Source organism: Halichoerus grypus, chromosome 5, assembly GCF_964656455.1.
Source record: "Halichoerus grypus chromosome 5, mHalGry1.hap1.1, whole genome shotgun sequence".
Lineage (NCBI taxonomy): Eukaryota > Metazoa > Chordata > Mammalia > Carnivora > Phocidae > Halichoerus > Halichoerus grypus.
Genome location: NC_135716.1, coordinates 44,060,002 through 44,086,450, shown reverse-complemented (window position 1 = coordinate 44,086,450; position 26,449 = coordinate 44,060,002). Strand labels below are relative to the sequence as shown.

Here is a 26,449-nt window from a genome sequence, read left to right as displayed (position 1 = left end):
AACTAGAACAACAAAAAAAATCCTAAAACATGTGGAACCAAGAAAGACCATGAGCAGTCAAATCTATCTTGAACAAAGAACAAAACTAGAGGAATCACACTCCAATTTCAAACTATACTAGAAAGCTATGAAAACACTATGGTACCCGCTCCAAAAAAAGACCTAGAGATCAAATGGAACAGAACAGGAAGCCCAGAAACAAACCCACACTTATATTGTCAATTAATCTATGATAAAGAGTCAAAAATACACAATGGGGAAAAGACAGTCTCTTCAAGGGGGACCTGGGTGGTTCAGTTGGTTAAGTGTCTGCCTTCGGCTTAGGATTGAGCACTGCGTCAGGCTCCCCACTCAGCAGGGAGTCGTCTTCTCCCTCTCCCTCTGCCAAGCACCACCCCGCCCCCCGCGCGTGCTCTGACCACTCTCTCTCAAATAAACAAAGAGAATCTTTAAAAAAAAAAAACACTCAACACGGTGCTGGAAAACTGGACGGCAATATATAAAAGAATGAAACTTGACTGCTTTCTTATACCACACAAAAATAAACTCAAAATGGATGAAAGAGCTAAAAGTAAGACTTAAAACCATAAAACTCCTAAAATAAAATAAAAGGTAGTAATCTCTTGGACCTCAGTCTTAGCAATATTATTTTAGACCTGTCTCATTAGGCAAGGGAAACAAAAGCAAAAATAAACAATTGGGACTACATCAAATTAAAAAGCTTTTGCAAGGCAAAAGAAACCAACAAAATTGAAAGACAACCTACCAAACAGAAGATATTTGAAAATGATACACTGATAAGGGGTTAATATCTAAAATATATAAAGAACTCTACAACTCAACACCAAAATAAATCCAATTAAAATTGGTCAGAGAACCTGAATAGACATTTTTCCAAAGAAGACATACAGATGGCAAAAAGACACAAGAAAATATGCTCAACATTCAAGCATCAGAGAAATATAAATCAAAACCACAATGACCTATCACTTCACACCAGTCAAAATAGCTAGTATATCAAAAAGACAAAAAATAGCAAACATTGACAAGGATATGGAGAAAATAATGCAAACTGGTACAGCCACTATGAAACACAGTATTGAAGGTTCTTCAAAAAAAATAAAAATAGAAATAGAAAATCCAGCAATTCCACTTTGGATATTTACCCATAGAAAACAAAAACACTAATTCAAAAACATAATGTACCCCCACGTTCACTGCAGCATTATTTACAATAGCCAAAGTATGGAAGCAACCTGTTAACTGATATAGGAATGGATAAAGAAAATGTGGTGTGTGTGTATATATATATATACATATACATATACACACATACACACAAGAGTATTACTCAACCATGAAAAAGAATGAAATCTTGCCATTTGTGACAATATGGATGAACTTAGTATTAAGTGAAGTGAAAGAAGTCAAATGGAGAAAGACAAATACAGCACAACCTCACTTATATGTGGAATCTTAACTAAGGTCACTGAACAAATTGGAGGTTGCCAGAGTCAGGAGGTGGAACATGTGCAAAGTGGGGAAATGTGGTAAAAAGGTACAAATTTCCAGTTATAAAATAAGTAAGTCATGGGGATAATATGCACCATGGTGACTGTAGTTAATAATATTGTACCACACATATGAAAGTTGCCAAGAGAGTACAACAGGAGATAAAAAAATTGGAAATATGTATGGTGACAGATGTTAAGTAGACTTATTGAGATGGTCATTTCCCAATATATACAAATTTTGAATCATTATGTTGTACACCTGAAACTAATATAATGTATATGTCAATTGTGTTTCAATAAAACAATGCTAAAAAAATAAATTTGAGACTTGAAATCATACACACTATATTCTCTGATAACAAAATTAAGAAATCTATAATAAATCCAGAAAAACTTCAAGTATCTTAGAAATTAAATAACATACTTTAAAATAACTCACAAGTCAAAGATAAATTAATGAGGAAATTAAAAATATTTTAAAGTGAATGACACTATACACCAAAATTTGTGGAGTACATCTAAAGTGGTGCTCCAATAGAAATTTATAAATTCTTATAAGATATATCTACAACAAATGACCTAACAATCCATTTTAAAATGCTAGAAAAAGAAGAACTAAACCTTAAGAAAGAAATTTATAAGTAGATATCACCAAAATAGAAAATATGTAAAATTAAAATGCAAAAGCTGGTTCTTTGAAAAAGAGAAATGAATTTGACAAATCTTAGGCTAGATTAATTGATGCAGAAAAGCACACAAAAAACAAATGCCAAGGATCAAAAACGGGTTGTCCAGGGGCACCTGGGTGGCACAATTAAGTGTCCTGTTCTTGGTTTTGGCTCAAGTCAAAAATCTCAGGGTCATGGGATCAAGCCCCATGTCGGGCTCTGCTTAAGATTCTCTCTCCCCTCTCCCTCTGCCCCTCTTTCCGCACCCCTGCCCCCGGTTCTTTCTCCCTCTCTAAAATACATAATTTTTTTTTTTAAAAAAAGGGGTTGACCACAGATTGTAGATGTTAAATAGAAAAAAAGAGATACGAGGGGTGGAGCAAGATGGCGGAGGAGCAGGAGACCTGGATTTCGTCTGGTCTCAGGAATTCAGCTGGATAGGGATCAAACCATTCTGAACACCTACAAACTCAACAGGAGATCAAAGAAAAGAATAGCAACAACTCTGAACAGAAAAGCGACCACTTTCTGGAAGGTAGGACGAGAGGAGAAGTGAATCCGAGGCAATATTCGGGAGGATAGACGGCGGGGGAGGGGGCCTCCGGTGGCCTCTTCTGACAAATAATAGAGCCGCAGAGCACAAAATCGGAACTTTTAGAAGTCGGCTCCGCTGAGGGACGTCGCTCCAGTGGCTAAGCAGGGGGTGGAACCCTCGCTGGGACAGTGTGGTCTCAGGACCCTCAGGTCACAGAAAGACCGGCGGTGCCTGAGTGCGGCAGAGCTCCCAGGTATCAGAGCAGGGAAGCCGGCTACAGAGACGGAGCTGAGGCGCGGGCTCCCAGCTCGGGGTTGCCATACACCGTGATCCACGGCACAGTCGGGCCACTGCTCCTCCAGCAGGGGCCCAACAAGGGGCAGATCCGGGTAGACTCCCCTTCCTCCCCTGGGAGGAGCAGCGCGGGAGCCCACCGCAGTGATCTGCTGGGTTTGGAGACTCCACACGGGGTCGGGTGCCAGAGATAGAAACGCTTGGTCACAGGCCAGTTGAGCATGGAGTGCTGCCGGAGACCTGGGAGAGGGGAGTAATTGACTGCTTTTCTCTGGGGGCTCGCTGAGGAGCGGGCCCCAAGTTCTCGGCTCCTCCAGGGCGGAGATTGGGAGGCTGCCATTTTCACTCTCAGCCTCCAAAGCTGTACGGAAAGCTTGCAGGGAACAAAGCTCCCAAGAGCAAACCTGAGCAGATTACTTAGCCCTGACCGGCAAGGGCGGGGCAATTCCGCCCCCGGCAAAGACATTTGGGAACCACGGCAACAGGCCCCTCCCCCAGAAGATCAGTGAGAACAGCCAGCCAAGACCAAGTTTACCCATCAATGAGAACGGCAGAACTCCAGTGCTAGGGGAATACTGCACATAGAATCCATGGCTTTTTTACCATGATTCTTTAGTCTTTCAAAGTTAATCTTTTTTTTTAACTGTCTTTATTTTTTTTTAATTTTTCTTTTTCCCTTTTTCAACCAACATCTTATCAATCCCTTTTTTAAAAAACATTTTTATTTTTCATTTTTAGCGTCATATTCTATCCCTTCATAGTAGCTACCCTTATTTTTGGCATATATATATAAGTTGTTCTCTCCTTAAAATTTTGAGATAGTTTCTTCTAACAGATCAAAATATACCCTAAATCTCTAGTGTATGGTTTTGTTCTACTCTTCTGCCTGATCACATTCTCTCCCCTTTTTTAAAAAAATCCTCTTTTTCAAAAAACTTACCAATTCCTTTTATAAAATTTTTTATAATTTTCATCTTTACAGTCATATTCCATCCCTGCATCATATCAACCCTTATTTTTGTACATATATAAGTTTTTCTTTCTTTAAAATTTTGGGAGGAACTTTCTTCTAACAGACCAAAATAAACCCAAAATCTAGTGTGTGGCACAGATCTATGCACCAGCCTGATCATATTTGATCATATTCTGGTTTTTTTTGTTTTGTTCTGTTTTTGTTTGTTTTTATCTTTTTCTTTTTCTTTTTTCTTTCTTTCCCTTTCTTTTCCCCCGGCTTCAGGTCTTTCCTGATTTGTTTAGAGTATATTTTCTGGGGATGCTGTTACCCTGTTAGCATTTTGTTCTCTCATGCACCTATTCTCCTCTGGACAAAATGACAAGACGGTAAAAATCACCTCAACAAAAAGAACAAGAGGTAGTACCGACTGCCAGGGACCTACTCAATACGGACATTAGTATGATGTCGGATCTAGAGTTCAGAATCATGACTTTAAAGATACTAGCTGGGCTTGAAAAAAGCATGGAATTTATTAGAGAAACCCTTTATGGAGAAATAAAAGAACTAAAATCTAACCAAGTTGAAATCAAAAAGGCTATTAATGAGGTGCAATCAAAAATGGGGGCGCTAACTGCTAGGATAAATGAGGCAGAAGAGAGAATCAGTGATACAGAAGACCAAATGATGGAAAATAAAGAAGCTGAGAAAAAGAGAGATAAACAACTATTGGATCACAAGGACAGAATTCGAGAGATAAGCGATACCATAAGACGAAACAACATTAGAATAATTGGATTCCCAGAAGAAGAAGAAAGAAAGAGAGGGGCAGAAGGTATACTGGAGCAAATTATAGCAGAGAACTTCCCTAATTTAGGGAAGGAAACAAGCATCATAATCCAGGAAGCACAGAGAACCCCTCTCAAAATCAATAAAAATAGGTCAACACCCCATCTAATAGTAAAATTTACGAGTCTCAGAGACAAAGAGAAAATCCTGAAAGCAGCTCGGGAGAAGAGATATGTAACCTACAATGGTAGAAACATTAGATTGGCAACAGACCTATCCACAGAGACCTGGCAGGCCAGAAAGGACTGGCAGGATATATTCAGAGCACTAAATGAGAAAAATATGCAGCCAAGAATACTATATCCAGCTAGGCTGTCACTGAAAATAGAAGGAGAGATAAAAAGCTTCCAGGACAAACAAAAACTAAAGGAATTTGCAAACACAAAACCAGCCCTACAAGAAATATTGAAAGGGGTCCTCTAAGCAAAGAGAGAGCCTAAAAGCAACATAGACCAGAAAGGAACACAGACAATATACAGTAACAGTCCCCTTACAGGCAATACAATGGCACTAAATTCATATCTTTCAGTAGTTACCCTGAACGTAAATGGGCTAAATGCCCCAATCAAAAGACACAGGCTATCAGATTGGATAAAAAACAAGACCCATTGATATGCTGTCTGCAAGAGACTCATTTTAGACTCAAAGACACCCCCAGATTGAAAGTGAGGGGGTGGAAAACCATTTACCATGCTAATGGACACTAAAAGAAAGCTGGGGTGGCAATCCTTCTATCAGACAAATTAGATTTTAAACCAAAGACTATAATAAGAGATGAGGAAGGACACTATATCCTACTTAAAGGGTCTATCCAACAAGAAGATCTAACAATTGTACATATCTATGCCCCTAACATGGGAGCAGCCAATTATATAAGGCAATTAATAACAAAAGCAAAGAAACACATTGACAACAATACAATAAGAGTGGGGGACTTTAACACCCCCCTCACTGAAATGGACAGATCATCTAAGCAAAAGATCAACAAGGAAATAAAGACTTTAAATGACACACTGGACCAAATGGACTTCACAGACATATTCAGAACATTCCATCCCAAAGCAACGGAATACACATTCTTCTCTAGTGCCCATGGAACATTTCCAGAATAGATCACATCCTAGGTCATAAATCAGGTCTCAACCGGTACCAAAAGATTGGGATCATTCCCTGCCTATTTTCAGACCACAATGCTTTGAAACTAGAACTCAATCACAAGAGGAAAGTCAGAAAGAACTCAAATACATGGAGGCTGAAGAGCATCCTACTAAAGAATGAATGGGTCAACCAGGAAATTAAAGAAGAATTTAAAAAATTCATGGAAACCAATGAAAATGAAAACACAAATGTTCAAAATCTTTGGGATGCAGCAAAGGCAGTCCTAAGAGGAAAGTATATAGTAATACAAGCCTTTCTCAAGAAACAAGAAAGGTCTCAAGTACACAACCTAACCCTACACCTAAAGGAGCTGGAGAAAGAACAGCAAATAAAGCCTAAACCCAGCAGGAGAAGAGAAATAATAAAGATCAGAGCAGAAATCAATGAAATAGAAACCAAAAGAACAGTACAACAGATCAACGAAACTAGGAGCTGGTTCTTTGAAAGAACTAACAAGACTGATAAACCCCTGGCCAGACTTATCAAAAAGAAAAGAGAAATGACCCAAATCAACAAAATCATGAATGAAAGAGGAGAGATCACAACCAACACCAAAGAAATACAAACAATTATAAGAACATATTATGAGCAACTCTATGCCAGCAAATTAGATAACCTGGAAGAAATGGATGCATTCCTAGAGATGTATCGACTACCAAAACTGAACCAGGAAGAAAGAGAAAACCTGAACAGACCTATAACCACTAAGGAAATTGAAGCAGTCATCAAAAATCTCCCAACAAACAAAAGCCCAGGGCCAGATGGCTTCCCAGGGGAATTCTACCAAACATTTCAAGAAGAATTAATACCTGTTCTTCTGAAACTGTTCCAAAAAATAGAAATGGAAAGAAAACTTCCAAACTCGTTTTATGAGGCCACCATTACCTTGATCTCAAAACCAGACAAAGACCCCATCAAAAAGGAGAATTACAGACCAGTATCCTTGATGAACATGGATGCAAAAATTCTCACCAAAATACTAGCCAATAGGACCCAACAGTACATTAAAAGGATTATTCACCACGACCAAGTAGGATTTATCCCTGGGCTGCAAGGTTGGTTCAACATCCGCAAATCAATCAACGTGATACAATACATTAACAAAAGAAAGAACAAGAATCATACGATCCTCGTATGACATGTATCATATGACCTCACTGATACGAGGAATTCTTAATCTCAGGAAACAAACTGAGGGTTGCTGGAGTGGGGGGTGCGGTGGGAGGAATGGGGTGGCTGGGTGATAGACATTGGGGAGGGTATGTGCTATGGTGAACGCTGTGAATTGTGCAAGACTGTTGAATCACAGATCTGTACCTCTGAAACAAATAATGCAATATATGTTAAAAAAAAAAAAAAAAAGAAGGAGGTAGCAGGAAGGGAAGAATGAAGGGGGGGAAATCGGAGGGGGAGACGAACCATGAGAGACGATGGACTCTGAAAAACAAACTGAGGGTTCTAGAGGGGAGGGGGGTGGGAGGATGGGTTAGCCTGGTGATGGGTATTAAAGAGGGCACGTTCTGCATGGAGCACTGGGTGTTATGCACAAACAATGAATCATGGAACACTACATCAAAAACTAATGATGTAATGTATGGTGATTAACATAACAATAAAAAATTTAAAAAAAAAAGAAAAAAGATACTATGAATAACTTTAAGCCAACATTTGACAACTTGGATAAAATGGATATGTTTTTGTGTGTATACATTTTTCTCATTTCTCTTTGGTAGAAAACCAGTAGTGAAATTGCTGGGTTTATAGCACTTGGGAAACCAGGACCTCTTAGAATTGCTATAACTAAAAAATCATATGAATTGTCAATACCAAGTGTCGGCAAGGACTAAAAACAACTAGAATTTCCAGATATTGCTGGTGACAGTCACTTGGAACAAATTTGTCATGAAATTAGGCATACATTTACTATATGACCCAGTAATCCCACTTCTACCCAAGAGAATGAAAATGTATCGACACAAAAACTTTTACAGGAATGTTCATAGGAACATTATTCATGCTTTCCAAAACTAAAAACAACAAAAATGTCCATCAACTGGTAAACAGATCAACAAAATGTGGTATAGCCATACAATGAACATACTTACTCAACAATAAAAAGGAAGGAACTACTGGTAAGTGCTACAACATAGATGAGCCTGAAAAACATTATGTTAAGTGAAAGAAGTCCTATGTAAAAGATTTATTTATATGATTCCATTTACATGAAGTGTCCAGAAAAGGCAAATCAATAGAGATAATGATTAATATTAGTTGCCTGGGGCTGGGTGGTATGGGAATGGGTGCTGACTGTAAATGTGGACAGGATTCTTTTTGTGGTGATAAGTATGTTCTAAAACCAAATTGTGTTAATGGTCACACAACTCTGCAAATTTACATAAAAAGACAATAAAGTGTATACTATAGTAGTTAAAATGGTGTATTTTATAGTATGTAAATCATTCCTCAGTAAAAATCTTTCTGTTTGGGTTTTTTGTTTTTTTGTTTAGTTAGATTTATTTATTTTAGTGGGGCAGAGAGAGAGGAGAGAAAATCTTAAGCAGACTACCCAGCAGGGAGCCCGACACGGGGCTCGATCTCATGACCCTGAGATCATGACCTGGGCTGAAATCAAGAGTCAGATGCTTAAACCAACTGTGCCACCCAGGTGCCCCAATAAAGTGGTGATGGGTATCCACCACTCTTGGGTACACCCAAAGATGGGTACACCACTCTTTTAAAAAGTAATAGGCACTGGGGGCTAAGGTTTCTGAACTTAGACAATGAAAAAGAGAGGGAAAGAGCAAGAGACTGGGCAGCTGTTGCTGCTGTAGTGCCACATGTAAAAGCTGAATGAGAATTTTCCAGTGATGGGAATGACTTGTGGCTTTTAAAAGAACTTATGGCTAATACTCAATTACAAGTTGTTCTCTGGACTGTGCTGCCAGATAAAGAAATTGGGGAAAGCTATATTAGGAAGCAAAACCAAAAGAATGAGAAGATAGAAAATAAGAAAGAAAATTAGAGAATCAAGTAGACTAATATCACTAATATCTGACTATAATAGACATTTCAGGAAGAAAACAGAGAAGATGGAGATGAGAAAATTATCAAAGAAATATCCACAAAATTCCACATCAGAAGAACCAAAGTGCACCAACTTCCCAGAAAAAAAAAATTGAGGGGAAAAAAACCTACACAAAGGAAATTTAGAAGAGCAAAGATAAACACATAATCCAAAATACTTCCAAAGCCAATAACAGCAAAAACAAAAAGAACAGAAAACAAGGCCATTTGTAAGTACTGGGGACCTGAATGGCACTGAACTTTGTAGAATTAAAAGCCAATTAATACAGCCTGCTGGAAAATGAAGCTAAATGCCTTAAAATTTTAGAATGAAAATAATTTTCAACCTAGAATTTTGTTAATCAAATTTTATATTTAATCCATACTATGAAAACGCAGCTAGTTCTGTATGAATGTGTGTTCCCAAAGTACAGCCTCCTGAGGTTTAAGACATTCCCTGCCTCAGAAAGGTTTCACTTGGCAAGTTTTGACAATACTACTAAGCAGCATTCTGCAAATTCTCCTTTTCCTCCTTCTCCATAGCTTTGTTGAAGGATAATTCACATACTATAAAATTCATTCCTTTTGAGTGTGCAACTGAATGATTTTTAGTATATTTACAGAACTGGGAAATCACTGCCACAATCTAGTTTTAGAATATTTATATCAACTACCATCTGATACCTCATTCCCATTTGTAGCCACTCTCCATTCTCAATCCCATCTAAGCAATCATTCTTTCTATGAATTTGCATTTTCTAAGTATTTTATATAAATGGAATCATACAATATTCAACCTTCTGTGTCTGACTTTAGAGGTTCATTCTACCTGGAATTTTCTATCTAACCAAACTATCAATCAAGCATGTAATTAGTACCTTTTCAAATACACAAATTCAAAGAATTCACAAACCAATACCCTTTTTTGAAGCTCCTGGAAAATGCACTGAGCAAAATGAGGAGGTAAATGAGAAAAGAAGAAAACAAGCAAGTAACCAAGCAAAAGTAACCAAGAAAGAAACCCTAAAAGTCTATCCCTCCACCAAAGCAACAAACTATCAAAAACTTCCAGAACCAACTTTTTCTGGAATCAAAAGCTTACAAAACCAGGGGGATGCTTAGTAAAGAAAAGAACAGCTAAATTTGCTAACGAGTTTTGTAGTATTTTAACTTGCCTGAGAACATCTCCCCCAGTCCAGCTTGGCAATGGCCTTGAAAACAACTGCTCTCATTCCTGGTACAGGTTCCCAGTACTGGAGAGAGCAGTGCAAATCATATTCTCAGAGAACTATGGTTGTTCATTTTGACCTGTCTGGTGGCTCCCTAAAGAACCATCTCAAAGGACTTGACTTTATCTCACCTAAGAACTCTCCTGGACCTGAGGCTGCTATCTGAATCCATTTGTCAAAACATTTATAGAGAAATGTATTAGCCAATTCCACCTGGGAGAAGGAATAACAATTAAACAATAGGAAAACCCCAAAAGCTTAGGAATAAAGATTAGGGAAAAAGATGCTTTGGGGAATAAAGGGCACAGAAAGACTCAGATGTTCCTAGGAATCTACAAGGCTACATGCAATGTAAAGGCTAGGCTCATGCTCATAGAAAGACTTGAGAAGGTCCTAAGCTGTCACCTCTGGCTGACCTTCCAGTTTCTCAGAAGCAAGAAGTAAAGTCAAAGGAAGAGTTGTAAACTGCCCGATCCAGTACTTACTAAAGGCACACCCCAACACACATGTAGAAGCCATATGCAAAGATTGGGAGAGGTTTTTTTTTCCTTTTCTGTTTTTTGGTTTTAGGTATTGAAGGAATTCTCTGCCAAATCATCAGCTGACCATGAATATATCACAAAAGAGACGTGAGTGGCCCACATGTAACATAGACTTTACAACATTAGTTCACAAAAGTCGCTAGACAGACAACAAAATTACAACAAGCAGCAACAACAGACCCTTCAAAAAGGAGAAAATCTGATTTCCAGAGTTAATACATTATACTCAAAATACTCAGTTTTCAAAAACAACAACAAAATACAATGCATGCAAAGAATGAAGAAAGTATGCCCCATACACAGGAAAAAGAGAAATTAATAGAAACTTTCTCTGAGGATGCAGAGATACTGGATTTACTAGAGAAAGACTTTATTGTTTTAAAGATTTTATTTATTTATTTGACAGAGAGAGACACAGCGAGAGAGGGAACACAAGCAGGGGGAGTGGGAGAGGGAGTAGCAGGCTTCCCGCTGAGCAGGGAGCCCGATGTGGGACTCAGTCCCAGGACCCTGGGATCATGACCTGAGCCAAAGGCAGATACTTAACAACTGAGCCACCCAGGTGCCCAAGAGAAAGACTTTAAATAAACTATTTTAAGTATGCTCAAAGAACTAAAGGAAACCATAAGAAAGTGTCTTGCCAAAAAGAAAATATCGATAAAGAAATAAAAAGTATAAAAAGGAACCAAACAAATTCTGGGAAAAAAAGTACAATAACCAAAATGAAAACTTCACTAGAATGGTTCAATAGCAGATATGAGCAGGCAGAAGAGTCAGCAAATTTAAAGTCAACTGACATTACCCAGTCTGAGGAGTAGAAAGAAAAAAAAGTGAAGAATGTACAGAACCTAAGATACTTGTGAGAGCACGGCGAGAATACCAACAAACGCATAATGGGAGTCACAGGAGGAGAGGGGAGAGAGAAAGGACAAAAAAAATATTTAAAGAAATAATGGCAGAAAACTCCCCAATTTGATGAAATACATGCACTGACACAACAAAGAAGCTCGATGAGCTACAAATTGAATACACTCAAAGAGGTTAACACTGAGATGCATTATAAGCAAACTGTTATAAGACAATCTTTGCCTTAGAAAAAATGCTAAAGGGAATCCTTTAAGCTGAAATAAGAAAGTACAAAGTAACTGGAATCCACATTGAGAAGTAAACACCAGTAAGCCTATCTACATTGGCCAGTTAAAAACTAATATCAATGAATTTTTGGATGTAACTCCCCTTTATTTCTATATGACTTGAAAGACAAATACATAAAATTGCAGAATTACAAATCTAGGTTAATAGATTATACAACATTTGAAGATGGAATTTGTGACAATGGCATTGTAAGGTGGAATGAAACTATATAGGGGAAAGTTTTGTATAATATTGAAACTAAATTGATATTCACACTAGATTGTTGTGAATTAAGTAATTCCCCAGTGTAACTACTAGGAAAATAACTTCAAAATATATAATAAGGGATAAAAAAGGAAATAAAAATGATGAAGTAGGATCTATTAAACACAAAAGAAGGCATTAATGGAGGAAATGGAGGAAATGAAAAACAAAAAAGATATAAGACTTATAGAAGACAAACAGCAAAATGGGTGAAATTAGTCCTTCCTTATTAAATAATTTCAATTAAATGTCAGTCATAAGCACTCCAATTAAAGGGCAGAGATTGGAGGAATGGATTAAAAATATGATCCAATTATATGCTGTCTCAAGATACTCACTTTAGATCCAATCACAAAAATAAGTTAAAAGTGAATGAATGAAAAAGATGTTTTTTCCTGCTGCTAGGTTTGGTTTACTGGTATTTTTGTACCTATATTCTAAGGATTACTGAGCTGTAGTTTTCTTTTCATATGATGTCTTTGTCTGGCTTTGGTATCAGAGTAATATTGGCCTAACAGGATAGTTGAGAAGTGTTCCTCTTCAATATTTTGGAAGAGTTTGAGAAAGTCGTGTTAATTCTTCTTTAAATGTTTGGTAGAATTCACCAGTGGAGCCATCAAGTCCTGGACTTTTCTTTGTTAGGAGATTTTTTATTACAAATTCAATCCCCATACTTGCTATATATTTATTTAGATATTCTATTTCGTCTTAGGGAAGTTTTGGTTAATTTCTATGTTTTTAGTAATTTTTCTATTGAACCTAGGTTATCTAATTTGTTGCCATATACTTAACTGTTAGTAGTATTTTCTTATAATCCTTTTTTTTAAAATTTTATTATGCTATGTTAATCACCATACATTACATCATTAGTTTTTGATTGGGATCATTCCCTGCATATTTTCAGACCACAATGCTTTGAAACTAGAACTCAATCACAAGAGGGAAGTTGGAAAGAACTCAAATACATGGAGGCTAAAGAGCATCCTATGAAAGAATGAATGGGTCAACCAGGAAATTAAAGAATTATTCAAAAAAACTCATGGAAACAAATGAAAATGAAATCACAACTGTTCAAAATCTTTGGGATGCAGCAAAGACAGTCCTAAGAGGAAAGTATATAGCAATACAAGCCTTTCTCTAGAAACAAGAAAGGTCTCAAGTACACAACCTAACCCTACACCTAAAGGAGCTGGAGAACGAACAGCAAATAAAGCCTAAACCCAGCAGGAGAAAAGTTGAAAATAGAGCTATCATACGACCCAGCAATTGCACTACTGGGTATTTTTATAATCCTTTTTATTTCTGTAAGCTCAATGTCCCCACACAAAATCAGTTGTATTTTCTACACTATCAATAAACAGTCCAAAAAGGAAATTAAGAAAACAGTTCCATTAGCATGACAAAGAATAATTAGGAGTAAATTTAACTGAAGAGGTACAAGACTTATACACTGAAAACCAAGACACTGATAAAGATTGAAATAAATGGAAATATACTCCATGGTCATGGACTGAAAAATTTAATATTGTTAACATCCCCCAAAGTGATCTACAAGTTCACTATTATTAGCCCTATCAAAATTCCTTTTGAAAGAAAAGGAGCCTTTTTTGCAGAAATGGGAAAGCTGATCCTAAAAATCACATGGAATTGCAAGAAACCCCAAATAACCAAAACAATCTTGAAAAAGAACAAAGTTGAAGACTCACACTTCCCAATTTCAAAACTTACTATATAAAGCTACAGTAATCAAAACAGTGTGGTACCGGTATAGGACAGACATATCATCAAGAAAACAAAACTGAAAGTCGAGGAATAAAAACATACTCCTGTGCTCAAATGATTTTCAACAAAGGTGCCAAGATCATCCAATGGAGAAAAAATAGTCTCTTTAACAAATGGTGATGAGACAACTGGATATCCAAGGCAAAAAAAAAAATTGAATTTGGGCTTATACTTAACACCATATATAAAAACTAATTCAAAATGGAAAAAAAGATCTAAATGTAAGAGCTAAAATTATAAAACTTATAGGGGTAAATCTCCATGACTTGAGATTTGGCAATGATTTCTTAAACACGACATCAAAACCATGAGCAACAAAAGAAAAAAGAAACTAGACTTCATCAAATTTTTTTTTAATTTGTACAGATACGTACACTATCAAGAGAATGAAAAGAAACTCTAGTATAGGAGAAAATATGTGTAAATTATATATCTGATAAGTATATATCTGATAAGAGCCCAGTATCATATATCTGATAAAGGTCTAATATATATATCTCAAATACCTTATATACACACACGTGTGTGTGTGTGTGTGTGTGTGTGTGTGTGTGGAGGGGAAGAAAGGAAGTGAGCATGCAGGCGGGGGGGAGGGCAGTTGCAGAGAGAAAATAAATGAAAGTGTAGTATCCAAAACTCATAACTCAACCACAAAAATAAAATAACCCAATTAAAATATGGTCAAGGGACTTGGATAGACCTTTCTCCAAAGAAAAAATACAAATGGCCAATAAGCACATGAAAAGACACTCAAAATCATTAGTCATTAGAGAAATGTAAATCAAAATCACGAGATACCACTTCACACCCACTGGAATGACTATAATAAAAAAAGATCCTAGGGGTGCCTGGGTGGCTCCATCAGTTAAGTGTCTGCCTTCGGCTCAGGTCATGATCCCAGGGTCTTGGGATCGAGCCCCACATCGGACTCCCTGAGTCTGCTTCTCTTTCTCCCTCCACCCCTCCCCATGCTTGTGCTCTCATGCTTGTGCTCTCTCTCTTGCTTATTCTCTCTCTCTCAAAAAAATAAAATCTTTTTTTAAAAATTTAAAAAACAAAAAAATTTTAAAAAGACCCTAACAAGGACATCAAGAAATTGGAACCCTTACATATTGCTACTGGGAATGTAAAATGGTACAGCCACTGTGGAAAACAGTTTGGCAATTCCTCAAAAAATTAAACATAGAATTACCACATGACCTGGCAAGTCCAATCCCAGGTGTATATCCAAGAGAAATGAAAACAGGTGTTCAAACAAACACAACAAATATTCATAGCAACATTATTCATAATAGCCAAAAAGTTTACAACCCAAATGTCCATCAACTGAAAGTTAAACAAAATGTGACATATCAATACAAGAAAATATCATTTAGCCATAAAAAGGAATGAAGAATGAAGTATTGATACATGCTACACATGGATGAACCTTGAAAATCTTATGGTAAGTGAAAGAAGCCAGACACAAAAGGTCACATATAATATAATTCCATTAGAGGAGATGTTCAGAATAAGTATATCCATTAAGACAAAAAGTAAATTAGGGTTTGTCAGTGGCTGGGCAAAGGGGAGAATGGAAAATGACTACTTAAGGGGTATGAGGTTCCTTTTGGGATTATAAAAATGTTCTGGAACTAGATAGTGGTGGTGTTTGTACAATATTGTACTAAAAGCCACCAAATTATACATTTTAAAATGGTTTAAATGGTGAATTGTACTTCAATTTAAAAAGGAAAAAGAAGAGGTGCCTGGGTGGCTCAGTTGGTTAAGCTGCTGACTCTTGATTTGAACTCAGGTCATGGTCTCAGTGTTGTGAGACTGAGCCCCGCATTGGGCTCTGCACTCAACACAGAGTCTGCTTGAGATTCTTTCTCCCTCCCTCTCTGCTCCTCCACCAGGTCACACGCGCTCTCTTTCATAAATGAAATGAAATGAAATGAAATAAAATAAAAATTAAAAGAAGAAAGAAACCAAAGAATTACAATGGGGTATCCCATGATAATAGTAAAAATACATTCCAGGACAACAGTACTGAGGAGTAAACAGCCCATACTGGAACAGGATAATGGAGGATTCTGAAAGAGAAGTCTCCTCAGGGGGGAAAAAAATACCAACTGATATATTTGTGCATAAGAAATATATTATAGGTAAGTGTGACAGAGTTCTTGGAGCATTTAAGGGGAAAAGTTAACAGCAGTTGCATAGAAAAACAATGCAAACATTAGCTCCAAGAAAAATGATGGATTGTATGAAATAGATATGCACCTCTTGGCTAAGCAACTGTGTTTATATAAAGAGTGGTAATTCAGTTAAAACTGAAACTTGTGAAATAACTATATGGTTGTGAGGGAAGATAGAAGGGTAAAGAAGTGAGAGAACTGATGTGGAAGACGTTAAGTTCTCATCTTCCAAAATAGGCGGCCAATATCAAAAAATAAAAAAATTGGAAACAATTTAAACATTTTATTGAGAAATACAGAGTTAAATACTAGAAGAAAAAGCTAATATTTTCATATCTTTTAAATTATATAGACTGACAAAAATTTGGAAATTAAATTAATAATTTTTATTTTATTAAAAAGTAGCTAGTGGGAAAGACTACTTGTTATCCCCAAGAGCAGTTCTTCCCTTCTGCTTCAGTAACAGAATTAGCAGTCTAGACAGCTGAAGATTACAATTTCCAGTCTGCTTTGTATAGTATGACTAAGTTCTGCCCAATGAGATATTCAGTGAAAGTGATAGATGCTACTTATGGTCATACTTTTAAGAACTACCTCTCCCCTTACCTCTTTCCTGATGGCTAGACAGGGAATATGGCAGCTGGAGGAAAGGCATTCATCTTGGGCAATGAGACAGAGCCATACATTAAAGATGGCAAAGCAATGAGACTGAGTCCAATAACACTTCACCAGAGCAGAATGAATACACCAGCTCAATTATGAGCTGTTATAGAAAATACAGAAATAAGCTTCTATCTTGTTTAAGCCTTGTTATTATGGTCTCTCCTGTAAAGCAATCAAACCTATAGCATTTCTAATATAGACTGAAATCAACGGAAAGAATATAATAAAATTTCTTATGTACATAAGGTTTGCACCTAGGCAACTATTAACAGGAATGCTAAGACTTCCTTATGAAATTTAGGAATTATGGTAAAAAATTTACCTTTTTTAACTGGAGACTGATGTTGCTGTTGTTCATTATGACCTTGAGAAAAGGCTTGCATTCCATTTGTCTTACACTATTAAAAAAAAAAAAAAGAAAACATACTTTAACTATGGCTTGAAAATTTTATATAACCCTTTTTGTTTTACCATCCAAAACTATTTTCCCAAACAATCAAAGTATTAGTCAAGACATATTTCTGGCCTAAATGATAAGCAATCTTGTAAGAATGCTTATTAAAAATAAGCAAAAAAAAATCTTTCAAAATACATTCACATATATCTTTAACTATTTTGTCATGATTTTTTAACTAACTCCTCTTCTGATTCCATGCTCACCAAGAAGTACCTGGATTACAATTTAGCTTCCCATAAATCTCCCTAGCGCATATAATAAACTAGTAGAACCAATAAGAAAATATCCAGCACAAGACAGTAAGATTTCTCATGATAAAAAAAAAAAAATGGGTTTTCTGATTTTATAATCAGTTTCACAAATTTGGTCAATACAAACAATCCTTAAGATTATCTCTTACACTGACCCGTTTCATTTTGTTGGTTGCTTTTGCTGTACAGAAGCTTTTTAGTTGGTTTTAGTCCCACTTATTTTTGCTTTTGTTGTTTATGCTTTTGATGTCATATTCAAAAAAATCATTGCCAAGACCAGTGTCAAGGAGCTATTATACTTTGCAAACAGTAGGCCATACTCTGAACCATGGTAATTCATTAAGGTAGGTTTCTCTGAAGACATCTATCCTGAAAAATGAACATCTCCGCTCTATCAATCACCGTCGTAGCAAGTTGTAGCCCGTTCCTTAAACACCTGCAAATTCTACCAAGGTAACTCCACAAGAAGTCAGAAAGATTAGTTATCTAGCCCTATGACACAATGAAGAGTAATGAGATAACCCTACAATACTGAGTCATCAAAATAAGTTATCAGAAAAAAATCAAATTTTAGCAAAATCTTTAGTTTTAAGTAGAGGTAGAAAAATATTAAAATGTCAAAGATTTTCATTCTTCAAAGTTTCTCTTCCTGTTAGATTTAATAAACAACATGAACTACCATATGGTCCTTTTTAAAAATTAATTTTTTAAATTTGACAATTTCAGCAGAGGCACACTTCACTAACACTAAAATGCAAGACCTAAAATCAAATTCAAAAGTAAACTGTAATCTGAAAAAAAAAAATTAAGAAACAATTTCTTTTTAAAATAGTATTTAAACGAAGAAAATACTTAAGAATAAATTTAACAAAGGTGGTAAAATATTTGTACATGGAAAACTATAAGACACTAAAGAAACTAAAGATAACATAAATAAATGGAAAGATACCTTATGTTCACAGATTGAAAGAATACTGTTAAAATGTCCTTACTATCTAAAGTGATCTACAGGGCGCCTGGGTGGCTCAGTTGGTTGAGCGACTGCCTTCGGCTCAGGTCATGATCCTGGAGTCCCAGGATCGAGTCCCGCATCGGGCTCCCTGCTCAGCAGGGAGTCTGCTTCTCCCTCTCCCACTCCCCCCTCTTGTGCTCTCTCTCTCTCTCTCACTCTCTCTCTCAAATAAATAAATAAAATCTTTAAAAAAATAAAATAAAAAAATAAAGTGATCTAGAGATTCAATGCAATCCGTTTCAAAATTCCAGTAGCAATTTTTATAGGTAAAGCAGTCCTAAAATTCATATGGAAAAACAAAAGTAGCCAAAGTAATCTTGAGTAAGAACAAAGCTGGAGGCATCGCACTTCCTGATTTAAAACTATGTTACAAAGCTATAATAATCAAAACACTGTAATACTGTCATAAAAAGACACATAATGGGACACCTGGACTGATCTCAGGGTTGTAAGTTTGAGCCCCATGTTGGGTGTAGAGATTACTTAAAAATAAAATCTTTAAAAAAAAGAAAGACACATAAATCTGTGGAATAAAATAGACAACCCAGAAATAAACACACCCCTATACTCAACTAATCTTTGACGAGGGAACCAAGAATACACATGGAGAAGGGATAGTCTCTTCAACATATAGTGTTGAGGAGCATCTGGGTGGCTCAGTCAGTTAAGCGGCTGCCTTTCAGCTCAGGTTCAGGGTCCTGGGATCGAGCCCCACATCAGGCTCCCTGCTCAGTGAGGAGTCTGCTTCTCCTTCTCCCTCTGCTGCTCCCCCTGCTTGTGCTCTCTCACATTCTCTCTCTCAAATAAACAAATAAAATCTTTAAAAAAAAAAAAGTGTTGAGGAAATTGTATATCCACGTGCAAAAGAAATTTTATCCTTATGTTATACTATACACAAAAATGAATTGAAAATGGATCAAAACCTAATATAAGACCATAAAAACCATAGAAGAAAGCATATGGAAAAAGCTCCTTGACACTGGTCTTGGCAATGATTTTTCTGAATATGACATCAAAAGCATAAACAACAAAAGCAAAAATAAGTGGGACTACATCAAACTAAAAAGTTTCTGTACAGCAAAAGCAACCAACAAAATGAAAGAGCAACCTACTAAATAGGAAAAAATATTTGCCAACCATATTTCCAATAAGGGGTGAATATCCAAAATATATAAAAATCTCATATAACACAACAGCAAAATAATAATAATAATCTGATTTAAAAATAGGCAGAGGACCTGAATAAACATTTTTCCAGAGAAAACATACAAATGGCCAAGAGGTACATGAAAAGATGCTGGACATTGCTAAATCGTCAAGGTAATACAAATCAAAACTACAAGGAGATACCACCTCACATCTGTTAGGAAGGCTATCATCAAAAAAAGGTGAGTGTTGGCAAGAATGGGGGAGGAAAGGAATTCTTGTACAATGTTGGTGGGAATGTAAATTGGTTCAGCCATTTTGGAAAACAGTATGGAAATTCCTCAAAAAATTAAAAGTAGAACTACTGAAAGATCCAGCAATCCCACTTCTGAGTATACATCCAAAGGAAACAAAAGCACAGTCTTGAAGACTGCGCAATCCCATGTTCATCCACTGCAGCATTTTTCACAATAGCCAAAATAAGGACATAACCTACATATCCATCAACAGATGAATGGGATAAGGAAAATGTGGTAGATTAGATAGATGAAAAATATATAAATAGACTATTATTCAACCATAAAAAGAGAAGAAAATCCTGCCATGTTACAACAAGGATGAACCTGGAAGACATTATACTAAGTGAAATAAGCCAGACACAAAGACAAATATTGTATGATCTCACTTATATGTGAAATGTTAAAAATTCAAACTCATAAAATTAGAAAATAGAATGGTGATTGCCAGGGGCTGAGAATAGGGGGAATGGGGAAAAGCTGGTCAAAGAATACAAATTTTCAATTACAAGATAATTAGGTTCTAGAGATCTAACATACAGCATGGTGGTTATAATTAATAATATTGTATTATATACTTGAAATTTGCTACGAGGGTAAATCTTAAGTGTTCCCCCTACATACACACATACAAGTTTGGTAACTATGTGAGGTGCTGAATGTGTTAATTAACTTGATTGTTAGGATCACATCACAATGTATACATGCATTAAATCATCAGGTTGTATACTTTTACAAAAAATCATGTTGTATAACCTAAATATATTCAATTTTTGTCAATCAAACCTCAAGAAATCTTGAAAAAAAATGTATTTTGTCATTTCTGCATATATTAGCAACTAAAAATACTGATTATTTCAAGTATTTCATAGCATGTAAGAATACATCTACTAAAATTTTATAATTTTTTCAATTATATTCTTACAATAAAATCATACATCTTACAAATTTTACAATCTTACATAATCAAATCAATAAAATTTGAGAATTCTATAATAAAGATATGCAGAAAGTGTGATGGAAGGAATGAGTAGGAGTCTCAAACTTGGCTTAAAAATGTCAGGAAAGGGGCGCCTGAGTGGCTCAGTCATTAAGCGTCTGCCTTTGGCTCAGGTCAGGATCCCAGGGTCCTAGGATGGAGCCCCACATTGGGCTCCCTGTTCAGCAGAAAGCCTGCTTCTCCCTCTCCCACTCCCCCTGCTTGTTCCCTCTCTCGCTGTATCTCTGTCAAATAAATAAATAAAATCTTTTTTTAAAAATGTCAGGAAGGGCTTTACATGATGCTTAAACAATACTTGGAGGATTAGTAGTAGTTAGACTGGCTTGACTAATGAAAAATGAATGTTTATGGAAGAAAAGAACAGCTTTCTGTTGGGAAGTATGGGGTAATATAGCTAGTTTAGGAAATGGAAAAATTGAATAGGCCTGAGTAAAGCAAAATAAACACCAGGTCTTTTTTTTTTTTTTTTTTTCAAGTCAAGGCTCTTTGCAATTTATGGTACAATACCCAAAATTCTATATAGCTTTTTCATATTTATAGCAAAAATGTTCCCACCTCCTGTCACTCATCTTAAACAAACGTACATCACTGAGATAACAAAGGAGAATGAGAAAAGGTAAATGCATATCAAACTCCACTCCTAAGGGCACCTGGGTGGCTCAGTCGTTAAGCGTCTGCCTTCGGCTCAGGTCATGATCCCAGGGTCCTGGGATCGAGCCCCGCATCAGGCTCCCCGCTCTGCGGGGAAGCTTGCTTCTCCCTCTCCCACTCCCCCTGCTTGTGTTCCCTCTCTCGCTATGTCTCTCTCTGTCAAATAAATAAAATCTTTAAAAAAAACAAACAAACTCCACTCCTAGAACAAAAGTTAAACAGGAAAAAAACTAACTCATTGAGTTAGTTAATTTCTGTAGTATAAAAGAGCTCCTACAAAACAATGAAAAAAAAAAAAGCCTATAATAAAGAATGGGCAAAGACCAGGAAATGGTAATACAGATGAAGGAAAATTCAAATTACTGGGGTTTTTTTTAAGATTTTATTTATTTATTTTAGAGAGACAGCAAACGTGAGTCAGGGTTGGGGGGGAGCACAGAGAGAGGGAGAGAGAGAGGGAAAGAATCTCAAGCCAACTCTGCTCAGTGCAGAGTCCAACAGGGGGCTTAATCTCAGGATACTGAGATCACAATCTGAGCCAAAATCAAGAGTCAGACGCTTAACCAACTGAGCCACCCAGGCAACCCTCAAATTACTCTTAAATAAATAAAAGATGGCTACAAAATATTGACATTCCTCCCATCAACAGGTAAATTCTTTATCTCTTCCCCTTGAATCTGAGCAAGTTCTTCTGACTGCTCAGACAGATCTAATACGGCAGACATGACACTTTGCTTATTTCCAGGCCTTAAGAGTCTGGCAGCTTCCACCTCTTATCTTTTAGAACATTAGTCATGGAACCCAGATATGGAACTGTGAAAAGCCCAAGCCACTTGGAAAGGCCATTTGTAGGTGTTCCTTCCATTCCACTGAAGCAGCTGAATCATAAGCCAATAGCCAGCACCAACTGTCAGACATGTAAGTAAGCCATCTGGCCATCGAGTCAAGACTTATTAAATGACTCCAATCCTAGATGCTACCTGACTGCAGCCACATTACTGAACTTAGAAAAAGGCCACCTGAGCTCAGTCAACCCACAGAGCCATGAAAAAGAGTAAGAAGCTATTGTTTTAAGTCAAAGTTTTCAAGTATTTTTTATGAGGTAATAATAAAAAACAGAGGTTAAAAGAAGTTATTCAGCAGAGGGAAGATAATATCAAACAGAAACATGAATTTATACAAAGAAATTAAGAGCACTGGAAATGGAGTAAATAAAGGTGAAATAAAACTCATTCTTTTATTTCTTAAGTTATTTTAAAAGATAACATGTGAAAGCAAAAATAATAGCAATGTATTATGTATTTATAGAACAAGCTACAGTAAAATTATTCCCATAATAGAACATGAATGGGAGGGAAGAGTCTACAAAAAAAACAGATCTAATAAGTGAATTTAACAAGATCGATATACAAAAACCAATACTATTTATGTATCCTACCAGCCAGCATGTGGAATTTGAAATTTACACAAAGTACCATTTATAATAGTATCAAAAAATATGAAATGCTTATAAATTTGACAAAAGATGTTCAGGACCCCTATGCTAGAAAATACAAAAAATGGAAAGATATGCTGTGTTCACGAATCAGAAGACTCAATATTGTTAAGATGTTAATTCTTCTCAAATTAATCTTTAGACTCAATCAAAATTCCAGTAGACTTTTTTGTAGAAATTGACAAGCTCATTTAAAACTTATATGGAAATGCAAAAGACCTAGACAACTGAGACAAATTTGAAAAAGACTGAAGAAGTTAGTGAACTTTCACTATCTTATATCAAGACTTATCATAAAGCTACAGCAGTCTGTAAAATGTGATGTTGACAAAAAGATGGACACATAGGAGTACCTATGTAGTGTGGTGAATATAGTTAACAATACTGTATTGTATACCTGAAAGCTGTTAAGAAAATAAATCTTAAATGTTCTCTCTGTAACAACAACAAATGGTAATTATGTGAAATGAAGAATATTTTAACTAAATTCATTGTGGTAAACATTTTGCAACATATAAATGTATCAAATCATCACACATCATATCTTAAACTTAGTTACATGTCAATTGTATCTCAATAAAGATGGGGGAAAAAGACATATAAATCAATAAAGCATAATAGAGTTTAGAAATAAACTCACACATGTATACTGATTTTCAATACTCTCACAATTCAATGAACCAAACAACCCAAAATCAAACAACCCAAACAAGGCAAACAACCCAAATATCAAATATATGCAAAATATTTGAACAGACACTTCACAAAAAAAAAAAAGAAAAATACAAATGGAACATAAGCTCATAAGATGCTCAATCTCATTAATCAGTAAGAAAATGCAAATTTAAAATACAATTAGATACTAACACATACTAAAATGGCTAAAAATTGGTAGGCTATGAAGCTATTGGAACTGGCACATACTACTGGTGGGAATATAAGATAGCACAACCACTTTGAAAAACATTTTGGCAGTTTCTTGTAAGTTAAACAAACTCCTCATAAAACCCATCAATTCCATTCCTGTGTACTGGGTGTATGTCCACACACAAACTTGAACATAATCATCCAGAGCAGCATTATTCATTATATCCAATATGTATATTTCATTTACATGACATTCTAGAATAGTCAAAACTAATTTACAATTAAAGAGAGCAGATCAGTGGATGCCTGGAGCAGGAGGGAGCATTAGGGGTTAGTGGAAGCACGAATGATGAATGACTGACTGCAAAGAGATATAAGGGCACTTTGGGGGAAGATAAAAATGTTCTATATCTTCATTGTGGGGTTGGTTACGTAGGGTATATATTTGTCAAAACTCATTGAACAAATGGGTTCGTTTCACTGTAAATTATACCTTAATAAAGTTGGCTTAAAAAATATATAGTTAGTAAAAAGTATCCAGCATGTATGTGGCACCTCTGACATAGGTTCTGGTAGCTTTTGCATTATAACTGAAGCAGCAGACAAAATTTTAAGTTTAGGAGTAAATTTATTATATGATTTGGTTTTCTTCTATAAAATCTGCAATGTTAATATACTTTTTTACATATAAAGTTTTTTGAAGAAGGTCAATGGTTCCAAAGAGAGTTATAAACATTACTATTGTATTAAGGGGGCATGCTAGCTGATAGAATAAAATAAAACATTACAACGACTTATTAAAAATTAATATAAAGCAAGAGTAATTAAGATATCATGGTACTGACACAGAGACATGCAATTAGATCAATGGAACAGAATAGAGCCCAGAGAAAGACCTTATGTATATGAAAACTTATTATACAATAAAGATGTCATAAATCTTTATGGAAATAATAGGTTATTCAATGAATTATACTTGAGAATTGGTCATCTACATTAAAAAAATTAGATTTCTATCTCATATCTTATAAAAAAATCAATTTCAGGTAGACTATACCTGAACATGTATGTAGGAAAATATCTTTTGATGTTAGCAATGGTTAGACTTCACAATCACATAAAAAGTGAAATCATAAAGAAAAACACTGATAATATGACTACATTAAGATTTAAAACTTCTGAACAAAAACACCACAAAAAAGAAACAATTCTCTCATAAACCATATTCCCAGGAAAGAAAATATTTGCTCTGCATAAAAGAAAAATAATTAAAATCCAAAATACAGTTTAAAGGCATATAAACCAAAAAGAAAAAGACAACCCAAGAAAAATGGGCAAATGATATGAACTGGCAATTCAGAAAAAGAGAAAATCCAAATGGCCAAGTTAAACATGAAAAGATGCCCCACTTCACAAATAATAGAAAATTAAAAACTAAAACCAACAGAAAGATATTTCTCAGGGGTGCCTGGGTGTCTCAGTCAGTTAAGTGTTTGCCTTCAGCTCAGGTCATGATATCAGGGTCCTGGGATCGAGCCCCATGTGGAGCTCCCTGCTCAGCAGGGAAACTGTTTCTCCCTCTGCCCCTCCCCCCACTCATGTTCGCTTGCTCTCCCTCTCAAATAAATAAATAAAAATCTTTAAAAAAAAAAATACATGAGTTCTTATCCATTAAACAAGACAAAATCTTGAAGTCTGACAATAACAAGGCAAGGATGTAGAAAAATCAGACCTCTCCTTCATTGCTCATACAAATCACTTTGGAGAGTAATTTAGCAGTAAATAATAACATTGAAGATAAGATTACCTGTTAACATAGTACTTCTACTTCAGTTTTATAATGCAGAGAACCTCCCAAACATGCATAAAATATAACATATGGATGGATGTGCATAGCATTTATTGTAAAATAGAAACAAGTGCCAAGCCCACCAATAGAAAATGGAACAAAAAATATGGCGTATTAATATATATAAAGAGATTTTTTGTATCAGCACATATAGAACAGCTTTATTCATTTTAAAAGTTGCCTAACATTCTATTTATTATGAATATACTTATGCTTGTGCATGCATAATCTATTTCTGGAAGGATCTAGGTGAGAAACTGGTACAATGGTTAGTTCTGATCAGAGAAAGTTGGTGACTAGGGGATAGAGATTGCAGGGAAATTTTTCACTAAATGCCATTTTATATGTTTTCAATTTTCAATTCTGATGATTTTACTTAGTCAAAAAATTATGTTAGAAATTTTAAAATATAAACCTAAATGCAAAAAGAACAGCAAAAACACATGTGGGTATAATACTATTTATATAAAATTATAAAACAGTTGAAACAATTCTATTTGTTGTAGCAAAAGTACTAATACATTCATGGAAACAATAACAAATTGAAAATAATTGGAGGAGGGTAAGGAGGAGGGTGAGAAGAAAATGGGATGGTGGA

The 26,449-nt window shown here is 35.7% G+C and overlaps 1 protein-coding gene across 2 annotated transcripts in view; it reads right to left on the bottom strand.

Moving 5' to 3' along the window:
* LOC118551422 (uncharacterized protein C8orf88) overlaps nt 1–26,449 on the bottom strand; it is a 40,491-nt gene that overhangs the window by 4,367 nt on the left and 9,675 nt on the right. For both annotated transcript variants that reach the window (XM_078072238.1, XM_078072239.1), the window contains one exon: nt 17,150–17,225. In XM_078072238.1, the coding sequence (XP_077928364.1) occupies nt 17,150–17,225 (76 nt within the window). The remainder of the gene's footprint in view (nt 1–17,149; nt 17,226–26,449) is intronic.